Below are 26333 nucleotides of genomic sequence, written 5' to 3' on the forward strand. Positions count from 1 at the left end.
ATTAACTGGTTACTCTTTATCTGGCACAAGGAATAAAACATTACTTCCTTTTCTGACCCATTCAGTTGTTATTGTAACTTTGAAGCCAAGCATTGTATGCTTTGTGACCAGATGAAGGAAGTAGGGAAGAGTTGATAGGTTGTATATGATGGGGTAATAAATAGCTTGACAGGTGGTGACATCGCAGAATACAATGCCTCCTTGAGGAATTTCAGAGCAAGACAAAGATTAAACATGGCAGTTCTCTGTTTTGATTTGTACCAAAAGAAAAAGGAACATATTCTTAAAGGAAACTGGTCCCTTAAACATATGGGGATTTTTCAAGGCTGGCTTCAAAATAGTCTCTAGTGCTTTTTTAACACTGTAGGATACTGAGCACAAGGCACTATGCATATGCTGTTCACCACAGTATCCCAATAGAACTTGTTGCCCAGATGGTGCAAACCATATGCCTCTTGATAGTTTATCTATGTTTGGGAAATACTGTCTAAAAATGTAAGAGGTCATAAGACTTCTCAAAAGCAGCCCTAGTGAATTTCTTTTAGACAGTGCTCTGGAGGTATTTGAACTTTTTGTTTTTGAGTGTTATATGGCAGATTTGAGGAGCTATGGAATCATACTTGCTCCACTATGAGACAGCAGCTCATTAGGCACACAGGCTTCACCGGTCCATCTGCATGCACAGTTTTTTCCCCATAGGAAGTGTCTAAGAGGTGTACAGCACAAGACTGTCTTAGGTCTCTGCTTTTTTTCTCTTTTCCTTTTTTTTTTTTTCCCTTCCCAGTTGTCTGAATGAACCTTTTTGGAAAAGTAGCAATATAAAAAGCCAATTAATTTTTATATTTGTTCCTGAATCTTCCATAACTCATTTGACTATTTGCAAAGGGTAATAAAGAAAATTTTCTCTGCCCGTATGCAAGTTGTTAAAGTACATTTTCTGTTTTGCTTACCTGGCATAGATCCACAGACGAATGGCATTCTCATTACATTTCCAGCATAGTGGTTCTTTGAAGTATGAGCTAATTAGGAATAGGCATTGCAAAAGTTTAGACCAGCACTCAGGAAAAGAATGCTTCGTGTAACCATCACTAATTCATTACGATAACCAAAAGCTTATTTCCTTTGAGTAAAGATTTGCACATTCTCACCTACAGCAGTGTACTATATTTAATACTTCTTTGTAGCTCCTCTGAAAGCACAACTCTGCTTAAAAAGTAAATTAGCTAAATTGAAAGGCTAATTGCCTTGAGCTTCAAATACAAAGGATGTCCATGCTTAGATTTCTTTGCCAGCTGCAAGAGGCTGAGAAGATGTGGTTTCAGAAATCCAAACAGGGTATCTCATGACACCTAAGAATTTTAATGTGGTGTCATAAGTCACTAATTTATTCTTGCTGTGGTATTGCTTGCAGAATCTATTGGATGGATCTGTACACAGAGGATGAAATGTGAGGGGAAGGACTTCAGTCTGGCAACAATGTACCTCAAGTACCTAAAAGCTCTTATACTCACATTTCTTCCTTGTGTGACCTCAATCAGAGTAAAAATTAATCCAGTTTGAGATTGTACTTAGATTCATAGAATACCCTAAATTGGAGGACACCAAAAACCATTAGTTTTGCAAGAGAAAGAAGCAGACTTTCAAGGAAATGTGAAAAATGAATATGCCTTGCAGTCCATTTATGGACTTAAGATTTTTTTTTTGGATTTCAGCTGGATGTTTCCTAACATACGTAGATGTTCTTTGTTTCTTCTTTTTTTTTTTTTTTTTTTTTTCTCCTGTTTTCAGGCTCTTCCTTTTCAATTTTTACTTGGGTCTAGTCATCTAAGTAACTGAGTAAATACAGCTACAGTGCTATGACACTGCCTTTGCAATACGTGTGTCACGCCAGTGTGCTTTTTGTATGGAACATTTTAATTTGTGGTTGTAATCCATTGGTTGCTGCTGAGACTTGGCCTATACTGTGCTATATCCAGGTTACACAAATGTGGGACCTCACAGAAGCAAATTAAATTTGTTAGCCTTAAACAGGTAGCATTAATGGCTTGTTCAGTAAATAATAAAGGCCAAAAATATATGTCTACTGCTGAGCTATAGCCCTTTGCTTCTAAAACGAAGGTACTCCATTGCCTTACACAGAGCAAAGAATTTAAGACCCAGTTACAGGCAAAAGGAGGGGTTGGTAAGTAAGGGGTTGAGGCAAGTAGCAGGTATTGTGGCAACAATAACAGAGCAAAAGGTGCCTTCTGCTGTGTTTGGGGCCCAAACCCTTTTGTTTGTTTTCATCTAGGAAAAGTACCCAAAATGCTGGCCTCTTTGAGGGCAGGAATAAACATGTGTCCTGATGGAGATCTTGGATGTAAATTATTACAGTGGTGGTGGTTGTTGTTGTGTTTTTTTTTTTTTTCTTTTGTGCATGTATATTTCAGGTTTAGAAGCTCACTACTTTGATGTGTTCTTGTCCAAATTGTGGAGTTGTGCAGATCTGTCTTCATATGTGTTCAGAAAGAACAGTGATTTCTGTGGCTTCTAAGTGAAGACTATGCATACATGTTGCAAGTTACACAAGGAAATTGGCGATCTTTCACATGTAGTAGGAACAACATATTTGCATTACAGAAGAGTTTTGTTTACTTAAATTACTGTTTAAAGTTAAATTAATTTTATGTTCAGCTCTAATAAAACTCATTAGTATGAAAACATTTATAGATATATCCTGTCTTAATTATGGGCTTACTCCTTTTTTAATCACAGGTTCACCAAGTATCTATAGAATCTTTTCTATAAAACTTTAATTTTCAATAGCTATTTATGTTGAATTAAATGTGAACATAAGCAACTGTGTTGGTTTAAGTCTAGCCAGATTTAGTAGAAGTCCTGATCTATTGTTGTATTTTCCCCATATGATAATTTCCATCCTTTCTCCTATGTAGTGATATCATAGTTTTCTGTTTAGTCTTAAAGCTGCTTCTAAAAACATCACAATCTCATATATAGCAATTACTCTAAATGGACTTTTTTGATTTCACAGAGTATAAAGATCATGTAACTTCTCGTAATTCTCAGTTCACTGACTGCAGTCTCAAGTAGCTGTTCCTGTTACATGATAATGTTAGTGAGCTGTGTGTTAGTGTGCTGAGTTCCTCAGCTTAGCCTGAGGAACTAGTTGGCCCCATTTCATATCTGACTCCTGCTAAGTGAGAACAAATACTATCCAGAACTCCTCAAAGTCTGTCTGCAGTAAAAGGCTTTTTTTTTTTTTTTTGTTTAAGGAAAATAAAACTTGCTGATGCTTGCTTGCATAAACTCAATTGACTAGGAAATTATTTAGAGGGTAGGAAGAATACACAAGTCTTATGTTTGTGCATTTTGTTTTGTGTGTGTTTTTTTAATTAATGTACAAGTTTATTTCAGAGAAGCGCAAAACATTCAGGTAACGTTTATTTAGAAGGCTATCTCTTGGGAAATACATCTGCATTCATGCTGAGATTCTTATGCTGACCCAATGCAGAACTGTACATGTGCTACGTACTCGAGAGCCAGGGTGTTTCAGCAGAGATTTTTAAAGGTGTTTTTCCAACCCTCAATTTAAAGAAGAAAGGAGACAGACTCTTAAGGACAGATAGGACCTTTCATGTGATAACTTTTTCTAGGCAAATATATACACCATAGAAACTGTTCAGTTACGGTAGAAACTTTATTACTGCAGTAAAATCCTAGTGAATGTTTGTCACCAACAATTTCTTCTTATCCCATCACTTCAAGTGTTCAAGGTTTTTCAAGTACAGATCATCCCTGTCTGTATTTTAAGTGTAATTGGAAGTGGCCTTTTACAAATGCCAGCTACTTGATGGGACCTACGGAAATGGGCAAGACCTCAGCAGTTCTCTCTGATAAGAGCAATTTGAGAGAGGAGGGGAAGGTGTTTTGTGACTGTGCCTGCATGTTCATAGTGTGTTGAACCACTCTTGGCTGTAGGACATGTTGGGAAGATGCCTGCATTGGTTTCTGGAGGTGCAGTGTTTCCCCAGTTAGTCATTGAAGCCAGCTGTGCAGTGGGGCAGCAACCTGTCTGCTCATTCAGGGCATGCATGGGGTCCCCTAAGCTCATTGCAGCAGGCAGGAGCACAGCTTTGCTTCTGCCTATGTAATACCTTATTTGAAGTGCTTTGCAGTGACAAATGTTCAGGTCCCAAATCCCAGGAAAACAAAGGCTGGGATTTCTGCGTGGGAACAGACTGACTTCAGAGGGCTGGCAGGGTTTAGTATCTGGTTGCACATATGGGTCCTCTCCAGGATCGGACCCAAGCATGCAGCTGCTTGCGCTTCTGAAGCTGAGGCTGGAGATGCTTGGTGCAGGTATTGGTTCTGAAGTGCTCTGCATCTGCTGCTACCAGCAGCTGTTGGGAGGCCAGTACTACCTGCAGTGAAGTCACATTTTAACTTACACATGTAGCTCTAGGCAGCACGGGTTATTTTAAAACTTCAGCTTGTGTTTTTTAATTCTTAAATTAGTAGAAATGTATTGCTTCCAGTATAACTTGTTTGTCCTGTGTTAATGTAGCTACGACAGTAGTCTGTAGGAGGAAAAAAAAAAAAGTGAGTTTATAACCTTTTTTTAAAAAAAGAAAATACAGATAGAATAAAATTGGACCATGGCTGTTTTTTTTTTTTATTTTATTTTTTAATTTTTTTTTTTTGGTCTGAAGATTATTTTTCTTGCTTGTCTGGCAGCTGGGATGCTGCCCTAGGGTGTAGGTGCGGTGTTCAAGTCCTTGCTGCTCTTGGTTGTTCTTCCTGGGTGTGTCTACATGAAAAACAGTTTGGGTCACGTCAGGAGTGCACTTTTAAGGGAAGACTTCAAATCTTCCCCACTTGCTTTGCTTTGGCTATATTGCAGAGCAGTCTCAGATTTTACCAACTGAAAGGCTTCGTTGTTCTGTGTGAAATTAAACCAAAACATGCAGTCCGGGAGTGTGTGCATCCCCTGCTCCAGTGACTGTGGGCTAATTCAGCGCCAGGCTGCTGCTTTCCAAAATAACCTCCTTGAAAGGTGGTGGTGCTGCTGCAGGCACCTCGCACCAGCTGTCTGCTCTGTGAATCTGTCCTCCAGTCCCTGCTGCTTCCTAATGCAGACATTAGCCTCTGCCAGTTTTAAATGCATCCCCACTAATGGAGTTTCATAAAGAGCTTAAACTTCACTGAATTACCGAGATAATTACTGAATTACATATTGAATTACCATTTGCTTTCTGCAATCAAACTTATGAGAAATCTGACAAGCTGAGAGCTGAGATTTTTGTTATCTATTTTATTAAATATAAATATATAAATTTTATTAAATATAAATACGTTAGTAGCATCTAAAAATATATATATATAACTTTTTTTTTTTCCAGAACCATTTACTCCAGAGAGAGAAACTACAGCAGTGCTTTAGAAATAACATTAATAAAAAAAAAAAAAAAAAAAAAGAAAGAAAGAAAACAGAACAAAGGGAGTAGGGGGAAGTTATTTATGGTTTAAAAATACATTGAAAAGTAACAAATACCAAAGCAGATTAAATTTTCAGATGAAAATGTCATTTAAGCTCAGCTGAGTTGAGGATCTTGGTTGCTTGCCTTGAAATATGATACTTATGCTTAAATGATTTAGTGTGACAGCATCTAGCCTAGGTTTTCAGGATCCACTCGTATTTGTTTTAAAAAGCAATTAGGTACCTGGAACCTGCAATAATGGTTTTTGGTTTTAATATTTGATGTACATCTTAATGAATGTATTGTTTATATTTTATTTGTTTAATGGCAGAACTGTGAGCTGTATGAAACAGATATGTGACTATGAGCTCTGTTTACTTGGAATACTGGATGAGTGACTCATGCCTGGGGAGGAGTTAGTACAAATACTAACATTTTAAGCATGGACTAGAGTAAGGAATGTGATGAAATACTCTATCCCTCCATAGAAATGATCCTTTAAATGACCATAAAGAAATAAACCTGCTGCACCCCCCCACCCCCACTCCTCTACTGGTTTAGTATAAACTATATATAAACTTTATATAAACTATTATTTGTGCAACTTGGTTAATTTATCACGATGAGGATTTATTCTCTAGGGACAAGTGAATATTCCAGGCTCTTGGGTTGTTGTCCAGGGACTGTCACTTACTGTGCATTTGTTTAGCTTCCACAGAACAATCTTTGAGTTGGCATTTCTTTGTGTAACAGCTTTAGTAGCAAAGGAGTTGAAAGTGTGTTACAGACATCTTAAGTGGCCTATTATAGACATCTTAATGCTCATATGAAGGCTGAAGATTTGGGTGTAGGTAACAGTGGAAAGTATGCATTAGTCTTACTTAACAATATGCTGTCTTCCAAACAATGTTTCAAGAAAATCTATTGTTGGCATTGCTTTGGTCAAATGATTGTATTCGGGCAGCAGTTACTATTATGGGCACTGGCAAGTGAAAATCTCTGGAACCAGTTTGTAGTGAGGCAGTTGAAATAAATTTGAAGATGATCTTAACCTCTTCTAGGGAGGCAGTAATAAACCTGTTTTAAAATAGCTTACAGAACAGAGTACATGAGTTGTCATTGGCACAGTGTGAGATACTGCTCACCTTTTTATTTCTGAGCTCTGAGGTGTCACGATGCATGCTTTTCTCTCTGAAGAGATACTTTTGTAACATGGAACCTTGTTTGTTGGAACTGGTCTTTGGTTCATCCATTTAGAAAACAGAAATGCTAATTTTTGGTATTAAGCATTACTAGTCGGTTTCCAGTAACAATGTTGTGTATTTTGTAGGAATGAAGCGTCCATTAAGTCCTGACCATGTCTTTGAAGATGGGATTATGAATCAGCCAGCTGTTCTGTGGGGCTTTGAAGAAAAGGGACTGAGGAACGACAGACAGGACTATCAGTTAAACAAAGAAAAGAAGAAGATACTATTTTCATTCTGTGAAGTGTGCAATATACAGCTGAACTCTGCAGCACAAGCTCAAGTTCATTACAATGGGAAGTCTCACCTGAAAAGAGTGAAGCAGTTAAATAATGGAAAACTCCCTACAAGTACAGCTCCTGGCACCTTGTTTGCAAGTACAAGCACAGGTAAATGATCAGTAGGAGATGCTGGGTTTCGGTCAAGAAATTTGAGGAAGCTTTTAAGCTCGACTTTCCCAACCCAGAATAACCATTATGCTTAATATTAGTAATTAATATTTTGTCATGTTCAGCATTAGTACTGTTATTTTCTCTTGTAAAGCCAATTTTGTTTAGGCAGTATTACATCACTGCATGATTGATGACTGGGTTGGGCCATATGTAGTTGAGATTATAGCCTATTTAAAAGTAGCTGTCCTGGCTTCTAATAGTCATGCATTTGTCATCTATCTTTGTTTAAAAAACAAATTTCTGGAAGGATGCTATATGTGCAGGAGAAATGTTTAAAGGAATGTAGTGGTGGGAAGAGGAGTGGAAAGCTACATCTTGGCCTGGGCCTTTCATCATTTTTGCTTCTACTGTCCTGAATTTTAATTGCTCTCATCCAAGTAAAAAAGTAATATGAAATAGTATTTATTTTCTGGGCAAAGCAAAGGTCCCAAATGCTTGGGCAAAATACACCTAGTGTGTAGTATGTAAAGGTGTACATAACGTCTTAAAAGTTTTTTTGAAGTGTTAGACTTAGCTGTTATCACTATTATCTATTCTGAGAAAAACGTAGTATTTCCATGCTTCTCTAGGCATGTAGGAATTTGAACACATCAAACAAATAACTTGAAGTTGTACAGTTGTAAGGGAAAGGATGCTGGAACTCTCCTTCCCTTTTTATAAAGGGTCCTGGTATGCCAGATGGTCAGTTGCTTTGATGTTCTGTGTTTAAGGATTTTGTTGCAGGATTATCCTTTCTCTGCAATGCTCTAAAAACATTGAAGGAAATTTGTTAGAGCATTTTAAGGATGCTTTTCTTACTGATAGTTGAAGTAGATATTTTTTCCCTTTCTGTTATTCTGTTAAACAAATATCAGGTGTGTTTTTTTCTTCTTTTTTCTTTAAAATCCCAAAGTGCTAAAGTTGATCTTAAAAAGCATTCCTTACATGTCACATTAAAAGAGGTATAGCAAATCATACTGTTTCTGAGACAAGAAAACACTGCAGCTCTAAGGAATTGTCATCTCGAAGAAGCTAATGCTGCTGCATATTAACTGTTAGTACATTAGTTTTGATAAGTAACAGACCTCAAATATTCACGAAAAGTTGTATTTTTTTTTTTTAATAAGCCATATGAGTGAGATTTACTTTGATTTTTCTGTGTGTTGATACAATCAAACTTCAGTAGAGGGTAAGAAAAAAAAAATGCAAAATGTCTCATTTTCCTTTATTTTGATTTTTAAGTGGTTTTTGTTTACACTTTTTTTTTTTGCTTTGTTTAGAACCAAGTAGTGTAAGGGTATCACTTATACAAGTCCTGTGGCCCCCAAAATGTCTACTGAAAAACACCTAAATAATGTAGTTCTGTGCATTCTTCAAGTATCTTAATTTTGAATGAGACATTCTCAATTAATTTATTTTGTGTTGACAGAAAACAAAATGTTTGGACTGTATATTTTCTGTTGCTGTTTTGTTCGTTTGACACCTGTACCCGATGTCTTTGCAGTCATTCCTGGGGATTGCAGCTGATGCTCTGGCACTGCTGCCCAGAGAACGCTCTGAAGCTGAGAACATTTTAAGTTTGCTGGAACACATGCTTTGGGGTTACCATATGGCATAGGAGTTAAACTCGTGTTTTTTTGTTTGTTTGTTTGTTTGTTTTTTTAGCAGTGTGCTTTGTTTCCTGATCTGTATATTTGACTGCATCCCACTTACTTTCTAGCTATGCTGTTTTGCCCAGTGCATGTTGAAATAGGCATGCTGTTTTCATAGCTGAAGGATGTTAGTTCCATAAGCATTTAGAGGAAAAAAATGCCTTGCATAGGCAGTTTTCTATAATTGCATGGACAGTTTAATATAATGCTTAAGAGACATTAGGGGAACAATGTTTACCAAAATGTCATTCTCAAAGAACACTTCTCAAAAAAAAAAAAAAGTAGAAATTTATTTTCTTATAAATTTATGTTATCCGGGCTTAGTTTTAATCCATGTCCTCTGGAGTGTTATTAGCCCTTGTAATGGGAGTCTGCCTCTCCCATTTCTTTGGCTAACACTGTAAACAATTAATTGTGCAGATGGTAAGAGAACAATTCTGTTCATCTCACTTCACCAATGAACAGACTTTATTACTTGTGTGAAGAAAGCAAATAGCCCTTCTCATACCTCACTGTTAAAACTAAGTACCCTTCTAATGAACCAATTGGTGAGCAGTTCTGCAAGCCGCAGGAAGCTTTCTGCAAAGGTTCCTGCTAATCTATGGGGGGGGTTCTTTTGTCTGCACAAAATGAAAGTGAAATGAATAATATTTCTGTTGAAAATAAAGTACTTCTGAATATATGTGCCTGTAAATGTATGTTGACAATACAGAGACCAGGATTATAGACCTGCCAGAACTGGTTTGAACCTGTGCAACAGAACTGATCTCTGCACCACTGCTGCCCTCCAGCCTACGTGGCTCTTGGTGGGCTTCCTTCCAAACAGGGATGAACATGAAGGAGTCATGCAGCATGTTTTCATATCCCTCCTCTTCAGAGGTCCTCTCTGTGATGGGTGGCCTCAGGATGTTATAAAGCATCCTTTTAATTGTTGACCTCCACTGTGTTTCATGGATTTAATCCCAATTCACTGCTTTTAACTTTCAGTAATAGGTAATAGTCCTTGTGGAAAAACTTACTAACTGGAATTCCAGGTCCTGGCAATAATACTGTAGTGTATAGATGACAGGGTCTATATACTTAAGTTTTCTCTAAAGTGATATTTGGACTTTAAGTTACTCTCTATAATAAGGGTACAATTGTCATAGAATTTCAAAAGGTATTTAGCAACATGTATTTACAAAAAGTATGATCTGTTTCTGTAGTCTGTTTATTTTGACTCCGTCTCTCCCCATTACTGAATCTAGAAATAGCTTCACTACCCTGCCTGTACAAGTCAATAGCTCCATAGCATTTTAAAATTAAAACAATCAAAAGCAAGTTCAACAGTTGCTTTTCTTTATGTTGCACACAAATTAAAGTTTACCGTTTCCTTGATTTGACCAAATCAAGGCTACCACAATGTCACTTTGCTGGGGATTAGAACCTCTGCTGCTCTCCTTGCCACTGACAATTCCTACCCATTTGTAAAGAATGGTGTTAAAGCCATCTTGTGACCGGGCACAAGTGGTGTTCCCCTGGGTATTGGGGCCTACCCTTTTTACTATATTTATTGATGATTTGGATGAGCGAATCATAAGTTTGAGTGCATCATAAGTTTGCAGCCAACACCAAGTTGGGGGGAAACATTGATCTGCCAGACAGTAGGAAGGCCCTGCAGAGGGACCTGGACAGGTTAAACCGATGGGCAGAGGCCAATGGGGTGAGGTTCAATATGGTGAAGGGCTGGGTCCTGCACTTTGGCCACAACATCCCCAAGCAGTGCCACAGGCTATGGGCAGAGTGGCTTGAAGGCTGTGCAGAAGACAAGGATCCAGGGGTGTTGGTTGACGCTTGCCTGAATATGAGCCAGCAGCGTGCCCAGGTGGCCAAGAAGGCCAACGGTATCCTGGCTTGTATCAGGAATAGTGTGGCCAGCAGGACCAGGGAGGTGATTGTTCCCCTGTACTCTCTGCTGTGGGTAGGCCTCACCTCAAGTACTGCGTTCAGTTTTGGGTGCCTCAGTACAAGAAAGGCATCGAGGCCCTGGAGTGTGTCTGGAGGAGGGCTACAAAGCTGGTTGAAAGGCCTGGAACACAAGTTCTTACGTATAACTAGTGATAGGACTAGAGGGAATGGCCTCCGGTTGTGTCAGGGGAGGTTCAGGTTGGAAAGGAGGAGACATTTCTTCTCAGGAAGAGTAGCCAAGCATTGGGACAGGTTGCTCAAGGAAGTAGTGGAGTCACCATCCCTGGGGCTGTTTAGGGAAAGGCTCAGTGTGGTATTTGGGATGTGTTTTGGTAGGTCATGTTGGTGGTAGGGGTATGGTTGGACCAGATGATCTTGCAAGTCTTTTCCAACCTTAATAATTCTGATACCCCTCCTGTCTTGCCCTAGCTGGGGCAGTACCCCGCAGTACTGTGCCAAAGGCCTTTCTCTGTCCTCTGACACCCTGCCAGCTTTCTGCCAGAAGGCAATAATTACAAGCTCTGGGAAAATCAAGCGTCCACCTGCTGGTGCAGCTTGGACCTGGAGTCCCTTCACTGATTTCCTACGGCCGGAGAAGGAAGCGCTGTGTTTTTGGGGCAGCCTCGGGCTACGGCCCGCTGCTGCCGCGCAGCTGACCCCGGCGGCAGCCCCGCGGTGGACGGGGGAGCCCTCAGGGGTCGCGGCGCGGCCTCGGCCGTTTCGCGTCACCCCCTCCAGGCCACGGAGGGCCGGCTGCAGGGCTGGTGGGGGGCTAGATGCCGGGCCGGGTCCTCTCCCTCCGCGGGCGGCGGCCGGGCCCGCGGCCAGCAGGGGGGGCTGCAGCCTGCGCCATGCTCGGCGCCTGTCCTTAATATTAGCCGTTGTTTGTAAGGGAGAGAGATCTGCGCTAAGAGCGGCGAGCTGCAGGCAGTGCCCGCCTTGTGAGGGGCACCGCTGTGTCCCTGAGCGCTGCTTTTGCTCCCCCAGCTCCGCTCCTTACCCCCGTAGGTCGGACCCCTGGGCTTCTCCCAGCTGCAGCCGTGGCACGGGAGGAGAATAGGGGAGAGGTCGGGTGTTGGGTCCCCCCCACCACACACATACACACTTTTGGCAACAGAGAATAGATCTGCTTTGCCTCCTTGTGTAGTGCCATGTTAAGTGGGAAGTCTGGGCATCGTTTCCGTTTAATGGAGGCAGCGAGGCTCACAGCTAAAGTACTCTGAATTATCCTTTAAAGGATCCATGGGCTATACAGGTAACTTGCAGGAAGTGCCCTCAGCTACTTCAAATGAAAAGCACTTTCTTAAAGAGCTCATTTAAATTAATAACTAATTTTCTAAGCATCTGACTCTTTTTATTTGAAAATAAATAAATAAATAATAAAATTGGCTATTGGTGAACCTCAAGAAATGGTTCTTAAATATTCCAGGTAGCCACACATCTACATACTCGTATTTGCACAGATGCCTGTGAGAAAGACTCTGCTTTATGAAACTGTAGAGAAATCACTTTGACCATGTCAGTGCAACTTTGTGATCAGTGATGAGTATCAGAAATCAAAGATTAAACTCAGGGATGTTACAACTGAATGAACCTGCATTGGGTTCTCTTATCTCAGTGAAATTTTTCATTGATTTTAATTGTCAGTGGAATCCAATCCTAAAGGTCTGCCTTTGTATGTAGATTTGAATCCTGAGCTGAGCCCAGACTAGCTTTTTGCCATGTAGATTATTTGCCGTATAAAATTTGTGTGAACTTAACAGAGAACAAAATTTTTGTTTGCTTTAAGCCTCTTGATCTAGGTCCTCAAATTCCTTGTCAGCATTTATCTGTCCTTTTTCCTAAAAAACAATAAAAAATAAAAAAAAATCTGATTTTTATTACACAATATTTTTATTAATTATTCTAGTGAGTACTCAAAGGAATGCTAAGCAGCAACCAAAGTAACTTGAAAAAGTTGTTGAGCTGAGTCCTCCTAAATTTCTTCATATGTAGCTATATGGTTAGTGTGTAGAGGAGGATATTAGCGTGTAGGGGAGGAAGCACTGTGAGTTTACTCTTTCTTGCCTTATTCACAAACCTGTTTTAGACTTGTGTAAGGCCAGCCTTGTTCTGCCTTCTCTGTCTGCTGCCAACAGCCCAATCTGTTGGGAAGGAGTGTGAAGAAAGCTGCTGAGAGACTGCTCAGCTGCTGGAGACACAAAATGGGGTGGCATCTGGGGGCTTTGTACCCATGCTTCCTCTATGAAAGAGAGGTGCCCTCCCCCCTTCCCCTCTTTGCTGTCCTACTCTGGGCAAAATCTGTCTGTTTGGAAAATATTAGGGTCTCAATAGAAAGCAAGACCATTTCCTCCCTCTGGTGTATTTTTTTTTTTTTTTTTTAAGGGGGGAGGGGTAGAATGTCTCTTGTAATGTTAATTTAGATTCGTGAGCTGTTGAGAAACTATGTTAGTATTCCCCTTCTCACTGCCATGTATATTGACTTCTTTACCTATTCAGTGTTCCAAATAGATTGCATTTGGTAGACAGTATGTCCCATCTTGAGTATATCCCACAATTTCCTTAGGAAATATGTGTTATTATGCAAGTTATAATTTTTCTTACAGTATGTAAGAAAACAGTATCCATTTATGGTATCTGACTGCTATTTTTCTTTCATAACAGTTCTAATTAGTTGCTCTGAAACTAGGGACCTTTATTGTATTGTTTTGGTGCTCTTGATACTTCTTAGAAAATGATGATGGGAGTGAGTACCAAGGGACAGAGCTGATGTGAAAGATAGTCTCTTGTTTGCTAATAGCTGGAAACTGTATCTATAATACTTTGTTCTGTGTTTGAATAGTTGCACTGTGACAAGTACAGGTAAAGGTAATAAAAAAAGACTACTACCACTGTCATCAAGAAAATTCTATTTTTTTTTAAGTAATCGGTAAATTGATTTAAAGTGAGATATTCAAAAATGCTCTAATAAAGGAAAAAAAAATAAAAGCAAAACTTTTTTTTAAAGTTGTTAATGGGTATCAGACCAATTATCCATCTGTAGTCTCTACATCATTCTCTTGGAGGCAGTAAGCACATAATTGACCCTCGTAAGCAAGCTGGTTATATGACTAGTATAGACCAAAAATGGTTTGGGGGGGAGGAGGGGGGATTTGTTTTGGGTGGAATGCGTAGTGAAGTGTTTCAAAATAAAATTGGCTACTACAGTCATCACTTGTTGCTCTAGTCCCTGATACATGAGTGTGCATAAATATGTTATTGTATCAAAATTCTCTGCAGAATTCCTTTCTGGATAGTTTAACCTCTCTTCAGGAAGCAATTACGTTGTAGTAAAGAAACAGCATTTAGATGTTTGATAATCAGATGTTCTAGAGTTTAGGACTTAAAAAAAAAAAAAAAAAAAAGGTTGGTCACTTGTCATGGTTTCTTTATGTGTAGAGTTGTCATTTTTGTTCAGTGTGTATATCCAACAGTGATTTTATACAAGCATGACTGAAACAATAAAATGAAGTCAGAGGTGTGTGTGTATTTTTTAATTAATATATATTTTTTACTGTTTTTATCTTGGAAAAGTAAATCAGATACTCTGTACGGTAAGTATCTCAATCTGGGAACAGGTCCTGCCAAAATTTCTCTCATAGTTGTCTCATGACACAGTAGTATATATGGATAACTATACAGGTATAGTAATAAAAACTCCTGTGTCTTTCTATTTCTTTGTAAACTTAACCTCTTCATGGTTACATCTGATTCTTATTACAGTGTGCATTTAAAATCTTTGTGGGTGGGAGCGTGTACAGTGGCACATGCCCTCTTACCTTTTTTGGGAAAGAAAATGCATGAACTACCTGAAAAGACAAGGATTTACACTCTGGGAGGGCTCTGTGGGAGTAGGAAGAACATTAATAAGCCATGGAGATTTTTCATAGTAAGTAATTAAAAAATATTGTTGTTTTTCAAAAGCAAAGGCAATGTTCATGTAATGCTTTTAGTTGCTGAATTGTTTGTACAAATACTTGATCTGCCGGATTGTATGGATGGGTCGGTATTCTAAAATTCTTCGTCTAGGTATATGTGCTTCTCCTTAGATATAAACAAATATGATATTTGCTAATAGACTTTGTCAGTTACATGGTTAAAAAGTACTTATTTGTTCATCTGTGTAATTGTAAATTAATCTTACTTACAGAAGCTGTAAGGAATCATTAATTTTTACTGCTAGATTTTTTCCCAGTAATGAAGCTCACCACAATACAGGCTACTGCTTCTCTTCTGTCTCGTGTTCATTGTAGAAAAGACAGAGCTATTTTTAACATTTACACAGGCTAGATAGATGATTCTGCTTTCTGTATGGTTCGGAGCTGAATCTGTAGAGCCTTTCATAATCATGCCTTTTTTTATGGTTTATTTGAATTTGATCACTAGCTGATTTCATGCATTGATAATGACGGCTTAGGTTGCCTGTTTCTCAGCATAAATTCACCTCAGACTTCTACTTTGACAGTGCTCTGTGTTTCTGTACGCATGAAGATACAGAACTGAAATTGCTTTGCTTTCTTTACAAAATGACTCAGAGTGTGCTTGTCCTTCCCTAAAATGTTGCCAGCGTGTGAAGGATTTTCAATGAGCAATGCAATAAGCCAGCATCTGGGAAGGTTTGGAGCAGCACTGGTGTACCGGTGCACTGTCACAGAGGAGCAGAGCTGGAGCAAAGGCTCTGTAGCACCGTAGATCATATTGGTCACATATTGGAAGTTCTGTTTACGTAACTTGGTTGCTATTTGAGCTGGTTAAATAGTATTGCCATAATGTGGAGTGGACTTCCCAGTAGAGGTGAGCATGATTTTTATTATTAAACTTCACTGAATTGCTTTGTGATGTGATATTAGTAGTGGATGATTACATGTTTGGCAGTATTTCTGTGTGCATGTCATTTGTATTTTAGTTACTCCAATGGAAAGGATAAGAAAAATGGCAAAATATACAATGCATAGTTTAGTTCTCTTCTTATTTCAGTATTCAAAGTAACTCTAAATATGTGGCAAGCTCCCTTTCCTTGCTTGCTGTTTGCAGAGGGCATCTTTCCAGTAGGTGACTTCCTATGCATTTTAAATGTTTTTGGAACACGTCAGTGATGCTGTATTATTGTTACAGAAAGAAGCTAATTAACAGTGTGACTAACTGCCTGTTACAAGAGCTTGCTTTCTGGCTTGTTAAATATCAAATTATAGTTATAATGATATGTAAAGCATAAGAGCTGCTGAATTCTCCCAGATAAACTATGGAAGTGAAGAAGGAAATAAATTGTATACTGGATTCGAAGTGTTGTATATGTCTGTCACTGTTAATATTAAAAGTTATGACTTGTCATGCCCAGGATAGCTTCCAATAATTCATTCACTGACAGCTTGCTTTGAGAAGGGTATAAAATTACTGTCACTTCTCCCTAACCGGTTAAATTTGAGATTTAGTGCAGTAAGTTTTATTTAAGGGAACAGATAGTGTGCTAAAGGTAGCCTGTGAAGTTCTAGTAGTAAATCTTTTAAGTTTTAAAGAAGCATTATCAAAACCTAAATGGACTTCATACCTGTTTAAATATATTTTTTAAAAAATTTCATCTGTAGAACACACAGAATTATTAAACTCAGTTTCTTGTTAAGCAGTATTGTTCTGTTAATGTTTTTAGTTTGTCCTGAGACCAGCTATGATTATATTCACATCTGCTGATAGTAATTATTCTAATAAAAGTAGGGTGCTAAAGATGCTTAAAAATATTTTTTCCTTGCTAAAAATGTCTATGCTTACTGTGTAAAGACTGCTGTGTTTTTTGGTTTTCTTTTTTTTTTTTTTTTTTTTTTTGAGGAACTAGGACAGCTCATGCATTTTCCTGCTAAATATATTTATGAGGCAGCTGTTTTATAGCTTTCAGCTCTAAAGTTATAGATAAGTGTGTATTTGTTTGACAGAAGATTCGAGAATTTCCATTTACTGCCAGTACATGTAAAGCTTGGCTAAGCAGACTGCATCAGGAGCACACACCATTTGTATTAGCCAATCTGTCTTTGCAAGTCCCAGGGCCACTATCTTGCTAGAAGCCACTGTGTGCTTTTGAAAGCATGAAATTAGTTTTATACTGAGCACATGGTTTCTCATTTAGCAGTTCTTTTTATGGTAATGGTCAATTTATGGTTCACTGCCAGAATTTTGGTGTTCTGTCAAAGCTGATAGCTCATGCTAAGGTGTTCTTTGGAGATTAAGAAAATTTAAAACTACCCCACACTCCCCTGCCCTCTAAAAAAAAAAAAAAAAAAAAAAAGACAAAACAAAAACCAACAAAAGTGGGTCGTGATGGAGATCTAGAGAGACTTTAATAAAGGGTAACTGTCCCCAGTGACCTAAACTACTCACATTCCTGTTAGCATTTTGGACTTTATAGTTTTATAGATAACATTCCTAAGCATATGCTTGTCAACTGTGACATAAAGATATTAAATTGTCACCTTCTTACACTTCATACAGTGGTTTTTAATCATTTTGCAATAAACTTTTTCATGATATGGAAAATTTATTATCCCTCAGTGTTGTTTTGCTCTGTGTGCTTATTCAGTGATCAGGGACAAAATACAGTTGTCAAAAGTGTATGAAACACCCTAAACATTCAGGAGAGACTTTTTTTTTTTTTTTTTTTTTTTTTTTTTTACAATGCATGTGTAGAACATGTTTGTTTGTTTGGAAACTTGTAGGAGTCTCAAGAAGTTGTTAGTAAACACTTTTAAAAAATGTTCCTTAATACATGTAATTTGTAAACTGATGAGGTAATATTTTTAGCCATATTCCATTCTTGGGAGAGTCTAACCCTGTGAGATTACAGACTATCCCCTCAATAGCAGCTACCCACAGTAAAAGATTAAGGTGATTAACATTGTATAATGTTAGACTTCACTTGGGTTGCTTTGTCCAGTTTACATTAATCTCTGCTGTATATTAGGTAACTTTAGACTGCGCTGCTTTTATATGGATTTACATAATTTTGATTTCCTGTACTTTGATCCCGTAATGAGCATTTTTTTATGATACAATATTTACTTTTCTGCCAATTTGTTGACCCTGGGTAAAATCTGACTGCACTTTGTATGGAAGGTCCCGTGGGCTCTAGAAGTGGTAGACTTCTTCTCTAAGTGCTGAGGAAAGATTCTTATCACTTACTGATACACCTTTCTGGGAAAGGAGGAGCTGGAAGCTGTACCTGATAAAAAGTGAATTTAAGTGAGTGTAGCAGTTTTTGATCCTTCCATCATCATGGAGAAAGAAGAAAAGTGGAAACTATGGAGACTACTTCTCTTTGCAGAAGTCACTTGGAAGGTGCAGCAGAGTATCAGCTCAACAGAGCTCCTCCTTTCTCAAAGCCGTGTTGACTTGGAGCATCCTGCAGTCATGAAATAGAGGCAGACTGACAGTTTCTTTTATATACAGCTTTAAAAAATATGGTTGCTGTCATTTTAGGACCTTTGAATAAATTTGCTTGCTATTCTCTAGCACGTGTTTCGAGGTTAGAGGCATCAAATATTGTTATGAACATTTGGAAAACGATGTGTGACATGTCACTACCATGACATATAAAACTTGTTTTATTTAAGTACTTCAGCTAGAATGCCTTTCCTTGTCCTTTTATTCTTTGTGGAATTCTTTTATCCATGCTTTTTTTCACTATAAATATATGCTTGTCACATTTCAAGCTGGCTAGTTCTGTTCCAAGACTTTGTTGCATGTAAGGTGCTTTTAGCTTCAGAGATCTTGCATCCTCTTCCAAGTGCCTTTATTGGTGCACGTTTCCTCTCCTGACGTTTCACATTGGTAAGTAATGAGAGAAGTGAGATCCAGAGTGCTGGTTACACTGGACGAAGCTACTTAACTTCTTGGTAGGGTGCCCTACTGCTTAAAGGGAGCATTTCTGTATCAGATTGCCAATTTTCTCATGGCACCATAGCTTCAATTTCTTCTCCTTTGGAAGACATGAATGTTAATGTATGGGATCCTTTACAGTTTGAGACAGTTTAGGGGATAGCAGCTTCACTACTGCAATTTTACTTACAAGGAAACTGAAGGAGGAGAGGATACTGTCAAAATGACTGGGGAAGTGGTTTGGAGTTGTAAGCAATACCATGTTGTTGACTTGACTTTGGGACTTGAAACTAGGCAAGCACATTGTGGAAATCTTGAGTTTGCCTTTTTTTAGTGAAGGTCATCAATGATGCCGGCCAGAAGAGAAGAGTAAACTGAGAACTGTAGCTCACTGTGTCAGCCCTGTTGAAGCCTACTGCTGAAGCTGGAGTTTATGCATGTTGTTCGCTGCCGATAGGCTGGGGAGCCAGGTGGGAGTTGAGATGTTCTGGAGGTCTCATCCAGAATGTTCAGCCAAGAAACTGTGTGCTTTTTTCACATGCTTTCTGAGCTGCTGGATTCTGGGCAGTGCTCATAACATGTCTTTCATGGGAAAATGAACTGAATAACTTTCCTTTCATGTATGTCTTTTGTTCCTGTAAGGATTTTGTTTTCAGAAGTGAGGAAAGCAGGGTACTTTTTGACCTGTAAGGGTCTAAGAAGGGTGGTTTTGTATTGACACCAGCAGTTGGGACAGATAAAAGGCAAAATTCCTTAGCTTTGGGTAGGTCTTGGACCTACCCCAAGGAAAGTTTTTGACAGCGAATGATCAGTGCAGATGTTCAGAGGGGATGATAAAGGTGGTGGGTTTTTTTTTTTTGTTTTTTTTTTTGTTTTTGGAGGGGGAGGGGGATTGAAGGGAGGAGGAGATTGTTTTTATCTCTGAATAGAGAAATATATTTTCTTCAAATTAAGGACTGAGATTTTTCAGATCCATACAGTGTGTTTTAGGAGGTAGGTGAGTGAAAAGATATGACTGAAAGCATATTGGTGGGTAAACTTTTCTTGCTAAGCAACGTGAGAATGTCAGACTTCTGGCTAGATAAGAATTCTTGGCATGATGCATTTGGTGATACCACTTGCTCATTTCTGCAGTTGCTTTGGACAGCATATGAAATCTATGTTTGGCTCAATATGTGTGAGCTTGAACTCCTGCTCTTGAGAGACTGGTGGTTAAAAGGTGTTTACAGGTCCAGGGAATTCTGAGCTGTTCTTGTCTGTGGGTGTTGGTTGTGGTTTTTTTTTGTTGTTGTTTTGTTTTGTTTTTGTGTTTTTGTTTGTTTGTTTTTGTTTGTTTTGTTTGTTTGTTTTGTTTTGTTGTTTTGTTTTGTTTTTTTTTCTTCTGGTGTGGTAGAGCTGTTCAGTTGGGTGATATTTATACTCTTACTGAGTTAGAGGAAGAGACATAAGACAAGTCCCTAGTGTACTGGCTAGAACCTGTTCTTGAGCCAAGAACCTACCCAGGAGCTCTTCCCTGCCTTCATTTTTATTTATTTATAAATAAATTTATATTTTTATTTATTTAATTTATTTATTTTATTTATACATAAAATTTAGCTTATGTAGTTCTCTATAGTGGGATTTAATACAAGACAACATTACTGTTGTTTCTCCTCTGCTTTCGTCAAGCATTCTGTAAGAACATGATTCAGAAGTCAGAACTTATCATATGGAAGCTTGTGACTTCTACCCAGGGGCCTCCATTTCCTTATTTAGGATATTTCATACGAGGGGAAACAGAGAGGAAGACAAGGGTAGAAATCAATGAAGGTTGTTCTAAAAATTGTTTTCATTTTGTTCAAACTGGATTCTAAATTTTCACATATGTGCAGTCTCTTCTCACTCAGTGTAGAGTGTTCCCAATGATGATACACTGAAACATTTTGTTTCATAATATGTAGAATTAAATCATATTTCTGGGACTGAGTAGAAAAGGCAGCATTTTTTATTTTGTTATTTTTATTTTTTTTAATCAGCAGAAAATGCTTAAATAGACCATGGAGAAAATAAAGAGGTGAGGAAGATTTCTAGGCTTTAGAGTGGCACATCTGGATAAAGAGTCATAGAAATCACTTCATCAAGAAAAAGCAGACTAGTTGGAAAGCACTGAAGTTACTGAAGTTTATTGTTAGGAATTGCAATTAGTGTATTGTGGCCAGCTTTGTTAGTGGTACCACTGAAGCCTGATACGTCTCTGGTAAGGTCCTGAATAGTAAATATTCATCCTATATTGGATGAATATTGGATGAGCATTGTAGCAATTTCTTTAAGGAAAAAAAAAAAAAAGTAAACTGGGCACCTACGTACCCAGTTTACTTCTGAAACGTTCAAGCTTTTCAGTCACTCTAGCTGGTGAGCAGGGTGCAGACTTTCCGAAAAGCCAAAGCTTGAGCACCAGAAGTTTGTAATACCAGATTTTTTGTTCAGAACTATTGATAGAAACACGTTATGATTTGGCAGAAACAAGCAAAAATATTGTAGTCCCTTTTTCATTCTGTTTAACATATGCTAGGATTTGTTCATTTTAATAATTTATCTTCTCTATCAAGCATTTCTCTTTCCGGGGAAGAAATTTCTTTCTTTCTTCCTCAAGACAAACAAGTGAGAAGACTTTCTTTTAGAGATTCCTTCAGATTACTTTTGTTGGGGGAAAAAAAAAGATTTCAGTTGATATTGTTCTCTTAATTACATAGCAGACTTCTACACTGAAACCATTGTTACAGCATGGTATCTGTGCTGTTGGAATCATTCTGTGGGTAATGTTTCTGAATTGGATAATCAATGAAGTTTAAAATCCAAATCAAAGAAGTAATAATTTAGCAACTACTAATGAATGGTCTGTTAGCTAGTTATGCTTTGTAAGAGAATATTCACCCAGGACTATTTGCGTAACAGTTATTTATCTAAATGCTTTATAAATTCCTGAAGTCTACAAGATTTTTGTTGCAAATTGGCAGTGTTTGGGATTTAGGATTTTTCATATTATTCATTAGTGGTTACTCAGTTGAGGCAGAAACATCCTGTTGCTCTCAAGTGTATCAAGATACCCACTGGCAAAGAAGTGAAGTGATAAAATGAGTAAAAATTAACTTGGAGAACAATTAGTTTGAAAGTATGTATTCAAACTATTAGGTAATTATTAAAAAACCTTTAAATTGATATAATTTCTTAAGTGATTTATTATATGATTGTGTTTTCTAGTTTATAAACAGGTATCAATTCAGAAGAATTTTACAAATGGTTTGATCAGATTTTACTCAAAACTATTGTGATCACAGAATCACACAGAATTGTCTAGGTTGGAAAAGACCTCAAGATCATCAAGTCCAACCTCTGACCTAACACTAACAAGTCCTCCACTAAACCATATCGCTAAGTTCAACATCTAAGTGTCTTTTAAAGACCTCCAGGGATGGTGGCTCCACCACTTCCCTGGGCAGATCATTCCAATGCCTAACAACCCTCTTGGTAAGAAGTTCTTCCTAATATCCAACCTAAAACACCCCTGGTGCAACTTTAGCCCATTCCCCCTTGTCCTGTCTCCAGGCACGTGGGAGAACAGACCAACCCCCACCTCTCTACAGCCTCATTTAATGTACTTATAAAGAGCGATAAGGTCGCCCCTGAGCCTCCTTTTCTCCAGGCTGAACTAACTCAGCTCCCTCAGCCACTCCTCGTAGGACTTGTTTTCCAGACCCCTCACCAGCTTCGTCGCCCTTCTCTGGACTCGCTCGAGCACCTCCATGTCCTTCTTGTAGCCAGGGGCCCAAAACTGAACACAGTACTCGAGGTGCGGCCTCACCAGAGCTGAGTACAGGGGGACGATCACTTCCCTAGCCCTGCTGGCCACACTGCTTCTTATACAAGCCAGGATGCTGTTGGCCTTCTTGGCCACCTGAGCACACTGCTGGCTCATATTCAGCCAACTATCCACCAATACTCCCAGGTCCTTCTCCGCCAGGCAGCTTTCCAACCACTCATCTCCCAGCCTGTAGCTCTGCTTGGGGTTGTTGCACCCCAGGTGCAGGACCTGGCACTCGGCCTTGTTGAACTTCATACAGTTAATGTATGAATGTATCAATGTTCACAGAAATATTCAATGATCAGGTCCAAGTTTATGAGAGTCTTCTGAGAAGGGACCGAATGAACTATGGCAAGAATGGATTATAAACAGTAGGGCTTTCTGTGCTCTTGTGCTCTGCAATCTGAACACGTGGCTCCTCATGTTTTTGATACTTATGCTCACTTGTTGGAAAGACGTTAATGTGCATGGTGGTGAAGAGGGAGAAATTTAGAGTAGAGCTTTTCCTTATAATGTAGCAGTTAAGAAGTAAATTAAAATAAGAAGACACTTGTGAGAGCAGAAGGCTTTGTTGCATCCTGATGCATGAAATGAAACAGCAGCTCCACTTGAGTCAGGGTGCTCCAAACTTCTAAAGCCACCTACACTCCCACTCATGCTTTACCTGAGACATTAGTGGTGATTATTCTTGCATTTAACATTATAAATTTATGTTAGTGTTCACAGAATGTTGGGTATTTTTCATGAATAGGAGTTTGAATTAGGTCAGAAGAAAATACAGCTTCTGGTCACATATAATTCCACCTTTGAATTTTTACATGATATCAAGATGCAAAGTAACATGGTATTTGGGGGGATAGGTGTAAAGAAATACTAAAGAGATACGCACTGTTGTTTTGTTTGTTTTTTTCTTCACTTCCTGGCTGCTAGCTTGATCTGGTCTCTCATCTTTCTGTCTGCAGAAAGTGAAGCTAATGTGAGGGGTGCAGCAGTGCAGCATTCTACCCCATGAGGTGAGGGATGCTAAGCATTCTCAAGTATTGTCTCCATTCACTGTGTTTGTAAGCTAGAAATGAAGTTGATCACAGCTGACTAGGCAAATGGCTGGAAAACATGAATTTTGCAGTGTATTTTTTTGTTTTGGTTAGATTTAAAAATATATTTTTAAGAAATCTGGGAAACTTCTTTGTAGAGAAAGTTAAAATTTGTTTTAAGGAAGTGTACAACTTAACAGAAAAATAATTTTAAAGAAAAACAAGTGTTTTGATTTTAAGTATTTTGTATTGATTTATATTTGTACAGCAAAAGACTAGTATTTGAATAAATATGATGTACTTCACATTCTTATCTGTGTTATGAAATGCAATTTAATGTACCAAATTGATCTGTTTTCTTTAGAAGTCCATTTTGTGCCTAATAGGTATGTTTTTAAATAGAACAATATTCAAAAGGTTAAGAATAGCTTACTAAATAATAACTTTGTTAGATGATTTAACTTTTATTATTATTGTTTCAAGTAGAACTTCAAGCCACCTTCACTGAAAAATTGTATACTTTCAGAGAGAAGCTTTGTGGAGTTCTCTGATTGTTAGTATAGGTTTTTCTAGGTGGTGGTCTTTTATATACAGGAAATACATTTGAACGACTCATAATTTATTGAAAACTAAGCATCACTGTGAAATTCATGGACCTATATGAAGATAAAATTATAGATTTCACTCACATTTCATGTCGAGACTCCAATGGCAAAAGGAAAGAGCAGGTTTTAGTAGATAATGATCCTGTCTTTTGCACTTAATTGCACTGGGCTATCTACTCTGGCAAAGACAAGCCGTGTTTATGATCGTAATATTCATCTCTTTTGCATAAATACCTAACAGAATGCATATATCTATCATTCCATAACCTGTCTTAGACTAACTACAGTCATTTTTTGTTTGTTTTTGTTGTTGGTGTTGTTGTTTTGCTTCGGTTATGTTATGATTTTCCAGACTTGAAGTGGATAAACTGTGCAAATAGATTTCAATTCTAGTATTTGTACTTCTACTACTCTCCCCGTTTGAAAACCTGGGGTTACATTGATAGTGAGCACATTACCCGGGTTGCTTCAAGTCTTCCTTTTGCAATGTTGATGCAATGCATCAAAGTTACTTTAACTGTTTTAAATATACTAAGATAAAAATGCAAATCACAAGAATTGTCATGAATTAATTGAATAACTACAGAGTGGAGAGCAGCAGGAGAGTGTTCTTTCTGCTGGTTGCTGATTAGCAGCCTGTTCGACTGCTCTAAGCCTGATCCCTCCTGCACCAGGGGTTTTCATTCTCACGACTGACAGCTGTGTACTGTGCGGAAGGGAACTGATTCAGCCCCTCTGAAAGAGGATATGCCTCATTTATTCAGTGCTGATCTCTCTGTGGCAAAGACACGCTGCTGGAAAAATGTCAGGGGTTTGGAAAGACTGGGCGAGGTGCCTATGTATAAGACAGAGAGCATGTGTGGAACATGGGTGAAAAAATAGCAATTTTTATCTTGAATGGTCACAAAATGTAGCTAGAAATGATGCATCATAAAATATATCAAAATAGCAACTTGGTGAGTGGTGATAATCTGCAAGAAACTAATGTCCTATTGGAAATATGCTACCTATCCTGAAACTGAAATCTCTTTACCTCACTATGTTGTTTGCTAGACCATTTGCATGAACACATTGTTTATTACCTACCTTTAATAGAGTTCTGGGGTCAGTAGAAATTGTTTTGCAAACTCAAGTTTCAGGTATCGGAGCAAAACCAAGTAACAGTGCAGACACACAGTACCATTTGTAGAATCACTGTCTTCAAGAAACAGGACAATCTTTTTTTGTCCTTGTTGCTGAAAGCTTGTGGAGCAATTTTCTGCCAGAGCCAAGCGAAGTCTGAAGGGACATATACCAATTAACTGAGAATAATGAGGAAAAGATTCCTGTTACACGGACCAAAGCGAGCTTGTTACAAAGATATTTGGAAGTCAAAGAATTTGTATCCCATGTACGGTCTAGCCTGGTTCTTCTGGTATAAGCAAAATCAGAATCAAATGCGTAATGGGGCTAGAAGATTTTGAGGACTAAAGGAATCACCTAGGCATACCTCTCGTACAGTAACAGACAAAATAATCGCAAACATTAATTTCTTCAATAGAAGAAATTGTTTCCCTAGTATGTGAATGCTTGGTGTTAAGTCCAATAACTCTGCAACTGAAGTAGAACGTATTGAACTTGAATGTGTCTCTAAATAACTTGAGGACTTCAGGACTTGATGAATTTATCTGTTACACTGCTAAATTGTTTAAAGAATCCTTTACCCTTATAGCTGAGAATTTAATTTTAATTCTAATTCAAATTTTCTAATTATAAGCTGTGAAGTGCCTTTTCTTCCCTACTATTAAATCGCGTATTAGATACATTCTCCTTTTAAAATGCCCAGGTAGCTTGATTTAAAGTCCAGCACTGTTTATATTAAGTATACAATTACAAATCATGCAACATCTGGAAAGAGTATCTATTACCTTTTTTTTTTTTTTTTTTTTTTTTTAATAAGATGGTTTTCATCTGTGGTCTCAGGTACTCTCCGGTGAATCAAAATGACAGTTTTTCCTCCACAATAGCGGGATGGTGGGTCCTGATTTTTGAAGTCTTCACATTGTACTCTTACCCAAAATATTCTTTCAGTCGGAACTGTGTGCATAAAACTCTTTTTCTTAGTATCAAGTTAGTGGCATGTTACCAGTTTTTCGTAAGATTTTTCTGGACTTCTGCTATTCTTTCCTCTCCTGCAGTTAATTTTCAGCTGGCAGGCTCA

General features: G+C 38.2%; 1 protein-coding gene across 5 annotated transcripts in view; it reads left to right on the top strand.

Annotated features, from left to right (window-relative positions):
- Positions 1-26333, top strand: part of ZNF385B (zinc finger protein 385B) — a 176797-nt gene that overhangs the window by 32686 nt on the left and 117778 nt on the right. For all 5 annotated transcript variants that reach the window (XM_082763131.1, XM_082763130.1, XM_082763134.1 and 2 more), the window contains exon 2: positions 6808-7110. In XM_082763131.1, coding sequence (XP_082619257.1) covers positions 6810-7110 — 301 coding nt within the window. In that variant the 5' untranslated portion in view covers positions 6808-6809. The remainder of the gene's footprint in view (positions 1-6807; positions 7111-26333) is intronic.

This window comes from Aythya marila, assembly GCF_965140915.1.
Source record: "Aythya marila genome assembly, chromosome: 6".
NCBI lineage: Eukaryota > Metazoa > Chordata > Aves > Anseriformes > Anatidae > Aythya > Aythya marila.